General features: G+C 36.9%; 1 protein-coding gene across 3 annotated transcripts in view; it reads right to left on the minus strand.

Annotated features, from left to right (window-relative positions):
• Positions 1-12,586, minus strand: part of SPAG17 (sperm associated antigen 17) — a 231,700-nt gene that overhangs the window by 73,400 nt on the left and 145,714 nt on the right. For all 3 annotated transcript variants that reach the window (XM_016924818.3, XM_513687.8, XM_009428331.4), the window contains exons 23-26: positions 12,322-12,474; positions 9,803-9,916; positions 4,677-4,852; positions 1,306-1,426 (exon numbers count right to left, since the gene is read on the minus strand). In XM_016924818.3, the coding sequence (XP_016780307.3) occupies positions 1,306-1,426; positions 4,677-4,852; positions 9,803-9,916; positions 12,322-12,474 (564 nt within the window). The remainder of the gene's footprint in view (positions 1-1,305; positions 1,427-4,676; positions 4,853-9,802; positions 9,917-12,321; positions 12,475-12,586) is intronic.

Raw genomic sequence — 12,586 nt, forward strand, 5'->3', positions numbered from 1 at the left:
ATTGTCTACCCTAACATAAGGAGGAAAATAATAGGATAGATAATGAAACTAATAGAAAAGACAGGTGAAAGGGGTATTAAGCTGGGGTTTGATAACAGGATCAAACAATCAAAGAAATATATCCTTGAATTTGAAAGCAACATCTCTTTGAGTACACTCATAGCTCTTCGACTGGAAGACACTCAGTGAAGACTGAGTGGAAGACACTCAGTGAAGACCTGCAGCACAGTGGGAAAACCTGGACCACTAGGGATCCTTGGGAAGGGAACAGGGTCCATGGGCTATTTTTAATAATTCAGAATGCCTAAGGAGAAGCGAAATTTAACTTCAACATTTAGTTTCTGCTTTTTTTGCGGGGGAGGGAGCTGGGAAGTAAATAAAACATTTAAATTATTTTTAAATAAGCATAGCGTTTTTCTTTGACAGATACACTTTTCAAATGTGGTATACATAAGGGAATTATATAAAAGAGGATATTAAGTTGTGAAACTGTAAAGAATTGCTGATGTTATGTAATATTTATCAGATGAGAAAACATGGCCCTGAGACCCTCAGTAACTTAAAAGTGACACATCATTCGTTGGTGTCAGGGTCAGCTTTAGAACTCAACTCCCAGTTCAGTGCCTGCTTTGTTGCATCTTCTACTTCTACTGCAACAGTGAGTTTCTATTTAAATATATTCAAATTCAGTAACAAATGCAGATGCCTCATCAGGTTAATTAAAGAAATCTTACTTGTACTTATTTATTTAGCTGAAGAAGTTAGGAGCCATGTACAGAACCAACACTATAAAATTATATATGGATACATGAAAATGAAGCTTTGGTTTTCTTAACCTATTTAATCTACATCTATCTCTATGTACTTTGTGTCCAGTGTCATTTGTTTTGGTCAGACCAGCAACATGCTGCACCCATGATCCTCTGTAGAGGCAAGAACATAGGGATACACACAAGTTTTTAAGAGCACTGGCTTTGTCATCACTGGGCTGAGAATGGCATTTCAGCTCTGCCACTTGGGAGTTGAGTGACCTTGGGCAAGTAACTGAACCTCCTGAAGCCTCGATTTCCTTATTTTGTAAAATGGAGTAGTTAGTATTTAGATCATAGTATTTGTATTTTTGACATGTATACTGAGTACTTAGACAGTGCCTGGCCATACACAGTAAATGCTACAAATGTGAAAACAGTCTATTGTTCATTATCAACAAGATGTATGTTTAACTGGCATGAAAATACACAATTTCCTGTTTTCTACGTGACATTTTGCTCCCTGCTTCCCCACCCTACCCCGTATAGCACTTACCTGTAGATTCTTGTCCAATGAAAGTCAACAGGAGCCCACTGGGGCAAGACACATTTAGGCTCTGGAAGGTGGGAACATCAAAAGTCTCTTGTAAAACAGGTTCTGGTTCTACTTCTTCTTCCTGTAAATAATTCAGCGTGTGAATAATGGGCTGTCATTTTCTTAATGAGCTATTATTTATTTTGACTAAGCAAGGATGTGCTGAGTGCTCAGGACATGACTTGCACAGAGCTAGATGGCCCCTGCAAGGACGCAGGAGTCTCTGTGGTTTTGCAATTTATATTCTACTTGCAGACTGGCACATAGGTGAGACAAATGGCAGTAACAACAGTTGGCACATCTTTTCTCAGAAAATAGAGATATAGTGAAAGTTAATAAGAACAATTGGGAAAGGATTTGTGGAATAATTGGGGCTTGAAGTGGGCCTTGAAAGATGCCTCTGTTTGGATATGTAGGCATAAGGGCAGTGCTGGCATCTGAATGTTGGTGTCCCCCATCCAAACTCGTATGTTGGAACCTAATAACCAATGTGACAGTATTAAAAGGTGGGGCAGTTTAGAAAGTGATTAAGTCATGAGGGCTCCACCCTCATGAATGGGATTAGTGCTTTTAAAGAAGAGGTTGATGGGAACACCTTTGCCTCTTCCTCTTCTGCCATGTGAGGACACATTGAAGGCATCATCTCTAAGAGGAATAGCTGGCCATGGTGGTTTGTGGTCGCAATTTCAGCTACTTGAAAGAGTGAGTTGGGTGGATCACCTGAGGCAAGGAGTTAGAAACCAGCCAGGGTAACACAGTCAGACCCAGTCTCTTTAAAAATTAAAAGAATTGGCCAGGCATGATGGTGCATGCCTGTGGTCCCAGCTACTAAGGTGGAATGACTGCTTGAGCCCAGGAGTTTGAGCCCACACTACCATACTCCAGCCTGAGTGACAGAGCAAGAAGTCCATCTTAAATAAAATAAAGTAAAATAAAGTAAGAGAAACAGGCTCTCACCAGACATAAAATCTGCTAATATCTTGATATTGGACTTCACAGCCTCTTGAACTGTGAGCAATAAATTTTGATTGTTTATAAATCACCTAGTCTAAGGTATTTTTTTATAGCAGTCCAAACTAATACAGAAAAAGTGTGTGAGAGACCAACATCTCCAACATATTTTTTGGTGTATTCTTACAATTTGGATGCTAGAGATATTATGCTATTAGGATATCTGTCCTTTGTTTTCTATAATGAGCACATACTGCTTTTGTAGCAAATGAAAGTAATAAAAATAAAAGACAATTATAAAGTTATTTATAAATTAATGAGGGTTTGGGTGTGTTTACTTTAAAATCCTAATTAATTTTATGTCAGCTATGCCTAAATCCCTTGTTTGGTTATATGTACTTAAGAAGGAAATTTACTTGTTAACATTCAAACACTCCCTAATGATAATCATTTCAATTTTTCCAATTGGTTCTCTTTTGTTAGCCACCAAAATCACTCCACCGGTACCCAATTGGTGGATATTTGTTTTTTTCTAACTAGTCGTCTATTGTTGAACATTTAAGTTGTTCTGCCTTTTATTTGTCACTAACAGAGGAAAAATACATAAATAATTAGCTAAAAATAAATTTAAAACACAAAGCAAAAATAAGAGAAAAATGCTTATGAAATTCTGTAAAATGAACAAAACTGCTCAAAGATGCAAACCTGCCACGTCAAATCTGTCATCACACATAAAACTAGTATCATCCTCACCCTTCCATTATCATTTATTTTAAAAATATTAAGTGAACAAATTGGTTTGCTAGCAAGATGCTTTTGGCCAAATTAATTTTAAATGAATTACCTGGAGTTATTCTGTTTTAACACTTGAACGTTTTAACTTAACAAGAGTCAAGGGGCCTGGCATGAGAAATTTTCTCTAGTATAACTATGTAAATGTGGTACAGAGGCAATGACATATTTAAACCTTGTAACTTTTACAAGGCCAGAGTCTGAAACCCAGGTTCTTGGGTATTTTTAAACATTTTATCTTCCAGTAGTTGATTATTTGTACACTGTACTTTTTTAGTAGTAAGTACCAATAGTCAAGACTTAACCAGTAGCTTCCTTGTTGCCGGTCTTTTAGAACCTTCTTTTTTTTTTTCCAAAAATATTTATTTTACTTTAAGTTCTGGGATACATGTGCAGAATGTGCAGGTTTGTTACATAGGTATATATGTACCATGGTGGCATGGTGGTTTGCTGCACCTATCAACCCGACATCTATGTTTTAAGCCCTGCATGCATTAGGTATTTGTCCTAATGCTCTCCCGCTCCTTGCCCTTGACCCCCTGACAGGCCCCAGTGTGTGATGTTCCCCTCCCTGCGTCCATGTGTTCTCATTGTTCAACTCCCACTTATGAGTGAGAACATGTGGTGTTTGGTTTTCTGTTCCTGTGTTAGTTTGCTGAGAATGATGGTTTCCAGCTTCACCCATGTCCCTGCAAAGGACATGAACTCATTCTTTTCTATGGCTGCATAGTATTCCATGGTGTATGTGTACCACATTTTCTTTATTCAGTCTATCATTGATGGGCATTTGAGTTGGTTCCAAGTCTTTGTTATTGTAAATAGTGCTACAATAAACATACATGTGCATGTGTCTTTATAGTAGAATGATTTATAATCCTTTGGGTATATACTCAGTAATGAGATTGCTGGGTCAAATGGTATTTCTGGTTCTAGGTCCTTGAGGAATTGCAACACTGTTTTCCACAATGGTTGAACTAATGTACACTCCCACCAACAGTGGAAAAGCAGAACCATCTTTTGATCTTTGTTTTATTAGATCTTTGTTTAGAGTCAAAGTGTGTGTGTGTGTGTTTACTATGATGAAGGGCTAGGGGTAATAGGTGGACTACTCTTTCATCAGAGGTGGGCTGTTAGTCTTGATAGATTCTTAGCACATCAATATCTAAGACCAACTTTACCAAATGAAACTGTTTCCATTGTTTTGTTAAATATATTTTTCTTCCAGTTGTTATTTATCACAGTGGAGCTAAACAAAGTATTAAAAATAAGGAATGGCAGAAACTTGACCAACCAAAAGCAAAGAAAACCCAAGAAATAGAGTGGAAAAAAGGTTGAACTAAGTTTTTCCAAACTTAGAATGAATGACCTGAGACAACTTATGTATGACAATATGTCTCCTGGAGTGGTAACCCAACTTTTGGGTACAAATCCTTCTTGTCTATTCAAAGTTGAGACTACAAGGGACGTTAATGTATCTGCACAATAAAACGTATGCACTATAATAACACTATTGACATAAGTCATGGTTTTAAAAAAGTTAACACTGAAGCAGAAACAGAGTTTGGGAATCTATGGCAAGGTTCATTTACCTTTTTCTCTTCTTCTTTTGGGTGTTCTTCTTCTTTAAGGGATTCTTTGGGTTTTTCTTTGCCTTTTATTTTCCCTTTAGCTTTGCTTTGAGGAACGGTCACTATAACAGGAACCACTGTTGGAGTGAGTGCTGAAGGGATATTCAATATTGTTTCTAAATCAGGATCCTTATCTTCTATAAGCAGAAAAAGTAAAAATGAAGTTGATTCAACATTCATATTTGATATCCTTGTGAAATAACATTTACAACTCAAAAATTTACACAAGTTGACAACAATTTTTACCTTGCTAAATATGATTTATCAGTTGGATAGATTTCAGGAGTAATGAAGTTGGTTTACAAATCAGGATTGTTGTTAGAAAATTTGAGGTATTTATTACTTGGATATGCCTCACTGAATCACTATTTCTCATGTTCTTGCCTTCCCATCTACATTGTAAACTCCTTAATGATAGGGCATTAACTATATCTTAATTTATTTGAGAAATATTTGAGAGGCTCTTCTTATGTATAAAATGTTTAGAGCAGCAGAAAATAATGAAAAAATGTGCAAAAGTCCTTATAGCATCAAAATAGTCTAAATAAGATCTGTGTAAATAACCAAACATAAAGACTACTAAATATAAATAAAATAAATGGTACAAACAAGAAAATCCAGAAGAGAAACTTGTATGTGATACACTTGCTGGGTTTTAAAGGATTACCAGAATTCTAAAAGGAGAGCTCATGCTAGGAGTAATTATGTGGGGAGCTCTAAAGTATCCTGTGTGTCATGAATTTTATTTTCCTCTGGGTTCCAGAAAAACATTCTCTGAATCTCTTACCTCTAGTCAATTTTTTTTCTCAATCTCCTCTACTTACTCTTTTGTCAGTCCCCTAAGTGTTTTTATTTATTTTTATTTATTATTATTATTATTATTTTGAGACAGAGTGTCACTCCGTCACCCAGGCTGGAGTGCAGTGGTGCAACCTCGGCTCACTGCAACCTCCTCCTGGGTTCAAGCGATTCTTGTGCCTCGGCCTCCCGAGCAGCTGGGATTACAAGCACCTGCCACCACGCCTGGCTAATTTTTTTGTATTTTTAATAGACACGGGGTTTCACCATGTTGACCAAGCTGGTCTCGAACTCCTGACCTCAAGTGATCCGCCCGCCTCGGCCTCCAAAGTGCTGGGATTACAGACATGAACCACCATTCTCGGCCAATCCCCTAAATGTTTTTAGGTTGCAGGGTTTATTATGTTCTCAATCCTGCTTGCCTCTAATAATTACTCATGAAATTGGAAAAACAACATGCTCGGGCCACACCTTGACCTACTGAATCAGACTCATTGAAGATGAGGCCCAGGCATTTATATTTGTGAAACCCTACATGTGACTGTGATGCACAGCCAGGGCTGAGCAACTCTCTTACATATATTAGATCTGGATGATCTCATTCACCATTGGGGCTCCAATTGTCATCTACATCCTAATGACTCCAAAATTAACATCTCAAGGCATGACCTTCCTTCTCAGTTCCAGACCTATATTTCTCACTTTTTTAAGGCATCTCCTGGTTGTGGTGCTACAGACATTTCAAACTCAATTAAGTCTCTCTTCTCCCAAGCAGATTAAGCCTCCTACATTCTCAATTTCAGTTAATGCCATGAGCAATTATGCAGTCTGTTCCCCAAGTTAGACACTGAGATGATTTGCATTTACTTTTTTTGACTCATCCTACACATCCAACCAGCCATCAAGGCCTAAGATCTTCCTCCCAAATTATGCCTCTTCTACCTATTCCCATTGTCTTATTTCAGGGTCCCATAATTGCTTGCTGGGTCTTCTGCAGCGGTTTGCTAACTGATACCATAGCACTTCCAATACCACCACTTCAGTGTACTCTCCAAACTACCACTAAAATTATGCTCCTAAAGTAAAATATGATCATGTCACCTCCCTTACTTAAAGTCCTCTGCCACTCACTGCCTATGTAGGGCATGTAACATTCTTCACAATCTGGTCTTCACCTACCTCCACTGCAGCCACACTGAACTTTTCACCTTTCTGTGAAGATGCCATGTTTTGACACAATTGTGTGTTTATTAACATGGTTCTTAAGTTCTAGAATTCCCTTTCCTTGTTTCTGTGCCTGGATAGTTCCACTCAGCTCTAAAGTCCCATCTGAAATGCTACATTTCTCTCAAGTATGTGTTGACTGTCCCCAGTACTCTGTTTATGTATAATTTCCAGCACTAAGACAGTTATTATTGCTCTATTTATGTTTTCCTTGTTCATTAGACAGTGAGTTCTTTGTGTAGATGTACCATGATTTAATTCATCTTAGTGGCTCAGTGCCAGCAAGTTGCTTGACCCATAGAAAGTACAGTATATAAACAAGTAAAGGGCGTTCAGTTTCAGGCATCTGGAAATTCCCCTCCTCATCCCCATCCATTTACTAATATTCAGTAAATATTTATTGTGTACCTACTACTATGTACCGTGAAATGGATAGCCAATGATGGATGAGACAGATAAGGAGCGTACGACTTAGTGGGTAGTTCAGATTAGAACCCCTCAGGTACAATGCTGTGTGTTCAGTCTGTGATAGAGGAAATACTGAGTGCCTTAGGAATCCAGAAGGGTATCTACTGCAAAATGTCTTTGTACAGTCTACTGTGGCTATACTGAACACTTCACCTTCCCATAAATGGAAAAGCCTTTCTATGCTTTTACACTACTGGACTTTTACACGCGCTATTCCTGGTATCTAGAATTCCCTTCCTTCAATTTTTTGCATAGGCAATTCTCACTCACCTCCAAAGACCCAGTTCTCATGCTACTGCCACTTGCTCTGGGAAGCATTTCTCAGAGCAAGTAACACCTCTATGCTGTGGCTTGCAGGATGGGAGGAAGTTTAATTGTTGAAAGTAATGGTGCACATGTCAGGAGAAAGTATTCTGAGTAGTGGTACAGCATGAGAAAATGGGCAGATGTAAGAGACAGCATAGTTTATTCAAGGAACTGAAAGGCACAGAAATAATAGGGTAGGAAGGTATACTTCTCTATGGGAAAATAGATCAGTTTCGTTGTCACCTAGGATTTGGGTAAAGAATGTAAAACATAAGTTGGGGCCTGATTAAGATTAAGATTAAGATTCTTAATTTTAAGTATATTCAGTAGGCGCCCTGAAAGGCAGTTAGAAGCAAGAATGACCTATTCCTCTTAGCAAGAAGGTACAAAGTAATGTCCAAAGATTTGATTGGGTTTCTTTATATTTTTGCCTATTTCATAGCTGTAGTGTCTACTTTTTCTTTGTCCAAAAGGATACTAAATTATGTTTAGCTGTGTCTACCCAATTAAAAGGGGAGAACTGGAATGGAAACTTGTTAAGCCATTAGCAGATAAAGTTCTTAAATATCAGTTATATATGAATCCTTAGGAAATGTGTGTGTATATACATATGCATATAATTTTTACAAAGACTTATACCTTCAACTTTTTAAAAAAACATATAGGATGTAAAATGTTACTTATTATCTACACTATAAACATTTTCAAATGCCATATTCATAACTTGAAATTAGGAACATCTGTTTAAAATGGACTGATTACATATTAATTTAAGGACTAAATCAAGATTAATAAAATCACTCAGGAATAGGAGCAACAGAATTGATAGTAGGTATAAATATCTTAAGCCAAAATAATGATAACCTATATTAAGAAGAGGTAGGAATTTTTAGTGACTGGGTAGTGATAACGGATTTTAATATGTAATTCGTTAGGCATCAAATGACTTCTCCAGTTGCTGATTTAACAACAAATCAAAGGCAAAGGCAAAATTAAAACACAAAATCTCCAATAAAGCAAAAATACAAAGAAATCTAATGGACTCTCAAACTCAGTAGAGTACTAGGATATTTGACACAAGGTAAGAAATAAGATTATAATCATCCATTGAAAATTTATCTCTGCAAAAAAGAAACTATATAGAAAGACAGGTAATTGGATCACTATGATCTACTCTAACATAAAGTTTTAAGTTTATACACCATAGAGTTTATCCTTTGATTTTATAATGCTTTAAGAAAATATGTTGTGGTTAGATCCCTCTAAAATGCATGGGAAGCCACAGATTTCCTAATTGATTCTTTGTAAAGTGACATCCTATTTTGTGGTTTGTAAAGAAACAGCTTCCAGTTGGATAATTTCTTTACTGAAAATGGGGTAGAAGGCCAGGTGCAGTGGTTCACGTTTGTAATCCCAGCACTTTGGGAGGCCAAGGTAGGAGGATCACTTGAGCACAGGAGTTTAAGACCAGCTTGGGAAACATAGTAAGACTTCATCTCTACCAAAAATAATTAGCCAGGTGTGGTGGCATGCACCTATAGTCCCAATTACTCAGGAGCCTGAGGTGGGAGGATTGCTTGAGCTCAGGAGTTTGAGGCTGCTGTGAGGCATGATTGTGCCACTGCACTCCAGCCTAAGTGACAGAGCAAGATCCTGTCTCAGAAAAAGAAAGAAAGAAAGAAAGAAAGAATGAAAGAAAGAAAGAAAGGAAGAAAGAAAGAAAGAAGGAAAGAAGGAAGGAAAGAAGGAAGGAAGGAAGTGGGGTACAGAAATCTTTCAATATGTCCACTTAATAGCTCCTTTAAGGCTAATGTCCTGAAGCACACTGAACGGTTCTATAATAACAGGATTCACAAAGAAAACCAAGAGGATTCCTTGGCAATTTATGCTTTCTTTTACACCCAACTAAAAGGCTCATTTTTATGGGGTAGTTAACAAGGATAACTGGTATATATGTGTGTATATACATGTATACATACATGTATATATATAATCACACAAGTAATCTTATATGTATAAGTAATTATATAAAAGATTATATAAAATGTCAAAGCATTTTTATTTTGTATGTATCTATGTATAAAAGATTATATATATATACTTGTATACACACATATATAGACACACACACACACACACACACACCCCTCTTCTATTACCATCCTGCAGGAAAAACAATGAGGAGCATTAAATCATAACATGTTATTGACAAGTGAGCAGACTGAGAATGGGCAGTGGCAGGGACCCTTGGCTGTGGGGCACACTTATCCTTGCTGTTGTGTTCATTTCACCTGGTGCCATTCCATTTGATCCATAGTAACTTATCGAGAGGCAGATTCCATTTTCTAAGGTGGCAGAAAAAGATCCAAACTTGCTGAAAGCTTTATTCTTTGCATCTGATACTTCTAAAATACAAAATCAAATCAAGAACATTTTCATTTAATTCAAAATAAATATAACTAAGACTCAGTGGGAAGGCTGGGAATGGAGTTCATAGCTGCTCTACCACAATCAACTTAAAAAAATAATTGGTTTAGCTTGACCATGCACTCAGGGTTGTTAGAGGTAGGGTGGAATTACAAAGACAAGAATATGAAACTCTTGTTTTAGGGACCTTAGGTTAAAGTGAAGTGAGGAAATCAATCGGTTGATGGCATATCCATAAGCAGATTATTCATCTGGTAGGTCATCCACATGGCTTTTAAAATTAAAACCATCAGTTCAGTTTCAGTTTCCCCACATTTTAAAACATTTTCTTAAATTCCCACACTTAAACTTTTTTACATTTTAAAACATTTAAAAGTTTAAACAATTTAAAAATTGTTTCAGTCAAAACATAATTTTAAAACAAAATTGTTAAGGCACTTTTTTTTCTTTTCTCAATTTTTAGGTTTAGGGGGTACATGTGCAGGTTTGTTACATGGGTAAATTGCATGTCACTGGGGTTTGGTGTACAAACAATTTCATCACCCAGTTAGTGAGCATAGTACCTGATAGGTAGTTTTTTGATCCTTACCCTTCTCCCAACCTTCCCTCTTAAATAGGCCCCACTTTCTGTCATTCCCTTCTTTATGCCCATGTGTACTCAGTGTTTAAATCCACTTATTAGTGAGAAAATGCAGCATTTGTTTTTCTGTTCCTGCGTTAGTTCGCTTAGGATAATGGCCTCCGCTGCATCCATGTGCTGCAAAGTATATGTTTTAGTTTTACGTGGCTGCATAACATTCCATAGTGTGTATGTACCACACTTTCTTTATCCAGTCCACCACTAATGAGCAACTAGGTTGATTCCATTTCTTTGCTATCATGAATAGAAAACACACATCTGAAGGTATACGTAAAGAATTTGTGAATTTTCTGACTTGTTTTATTTTCAGTTCACCATTTCCTCTATTATCAGATAATAGAGATGGGGCAATATTGATTTAAAATAATGTAACTCATGCAAAGATAATTTTTAGACTGGGAAATTCAAATGAACCATGGAACAAAAGGTAATGCTTTAAGAGAATAAAAAGAGAAGCCACAGAGTTGGAGAAAATATCTGCAAAAGACATCTGTTAAAGGACTATTACTCAAAATGTATGAAGAATTCTTAAAGCTCAATAACCAGAAAATAAAAACCTGATTAAAAAATGGGCATGAAACTTCAACAGACACTTCACCAAGGAAGAGATACGAATGGCAAATAAACATATGAAAAGATGTTCAATATTATTTGTTATCCAGAAAATGCAGATTAAAACAACAAGATACCACTAGACACCTTATAGAATGGAGAAAATCTAAAACAGCAAATAATGGTGAGGATATAGAGCAACAAGAACTTTCATTCATTGCTGTGGAAATGCATAATGGTACAGCCAATTTGGAAGACGATTTGGTGGATTCTTCCAACATGAACATACTCTTACCCTATAATCCAAAAGTCACACTCCTTGGTGCTTACCCAAGGGAGTTGAAAACTTATGTCCACACACAAACCTGTACACGAATATTTGTAGCACCTTTATTCACAATTGCCAAAAGCTGGAGGCAACCAAGATGTCCTTCAGTAGGTGGGTGGGAAAATAAAATTGTGGTACATCTAGACAATGTAATATTATTTAGTTTTCAAAAGAAATAAGCTATCAAGCCATGAAAAGACACATAGGAAACTTAAATGCATATTACTAAATGAAAAAAGTCAATCTGAAAAGGCTACATAGTGTATAATTCCAACTACATGCTATTATGGAGAAAGCAAAAGTAGGGACACAGTAAAAAGATCAGTGATTATCAGGGATTAGGAAGGAGGGAGAGATGAATAGACAGAGCACAGATTTTCAGGGCAGTGAAACTACTCTGTATGATAGTATAATGGTAGACACATGCCATTATACATTTGTTCAAACCCTTAGAATGCACAACACCAAGGGTAATGTAAACTTTAGACTCTGGGTGATAATGATATGTTAATGTAGGCTCATCAACTGTAACATATGTACCGCTCTGGGTGAGGCATGTTGATAGTGGAGGAGGCTGTACATGTGTACGGGAAGAGGGCATTGAGAAATCTCTGTAACTTCTGTTCAATTTCATCATGAACCTAAAACTGCTATAAAAAATAAAGTCTGGTAAAGAAAAAAGATAACGCTTAATATCCATTAGGGTTCAGTTCAGGAAAATAGGCATCTTCATGCACTATTAATAAGAGAGTGTACTGGTAGAAACTTGAGAAAAAGAACATGCAATAAGCCATTTAATGGAGTGGAGTGGACAGAGACAGGAGTATTAGTCAGAAGAAAGAAACCACTAAACAGCAGCTTACCCATTTCAAGACTTTGTTCCTCATCTCCTTCTTCTTCCTCTTCTAAATAATAATCCCCTTTCTCTTCCTTTTTCACAATTTCCTTAGGGTCATTTAAATGAATTATAAAATTGTGGTTGTCCTTTACCACCCTCACTTTGATAAAAGTTGGGCCTGAGGAGGAACCATAGAATAGAAGATGGGCTGATTAGGATGCCACATTAAGCTCCTCAACAAGATGGTTACGCAATGCTGCACAGAAACAAACACACGAACAGAAAACCAA

Source organism: Pan troglodytes, chromosome 1, assembly GCF_028858775.2.
Source record: "Pan troglodytes isolate AG18354 chromosome 1, NHGRI_mPanTro3-v2.0_pri, whole genome shotgun sequence".
Lineage (NCBI taxonomy): Eukaryota > Metazoa > Chordata > Mammalia > Primates > Hominidae > Pan > Pan troglodytes.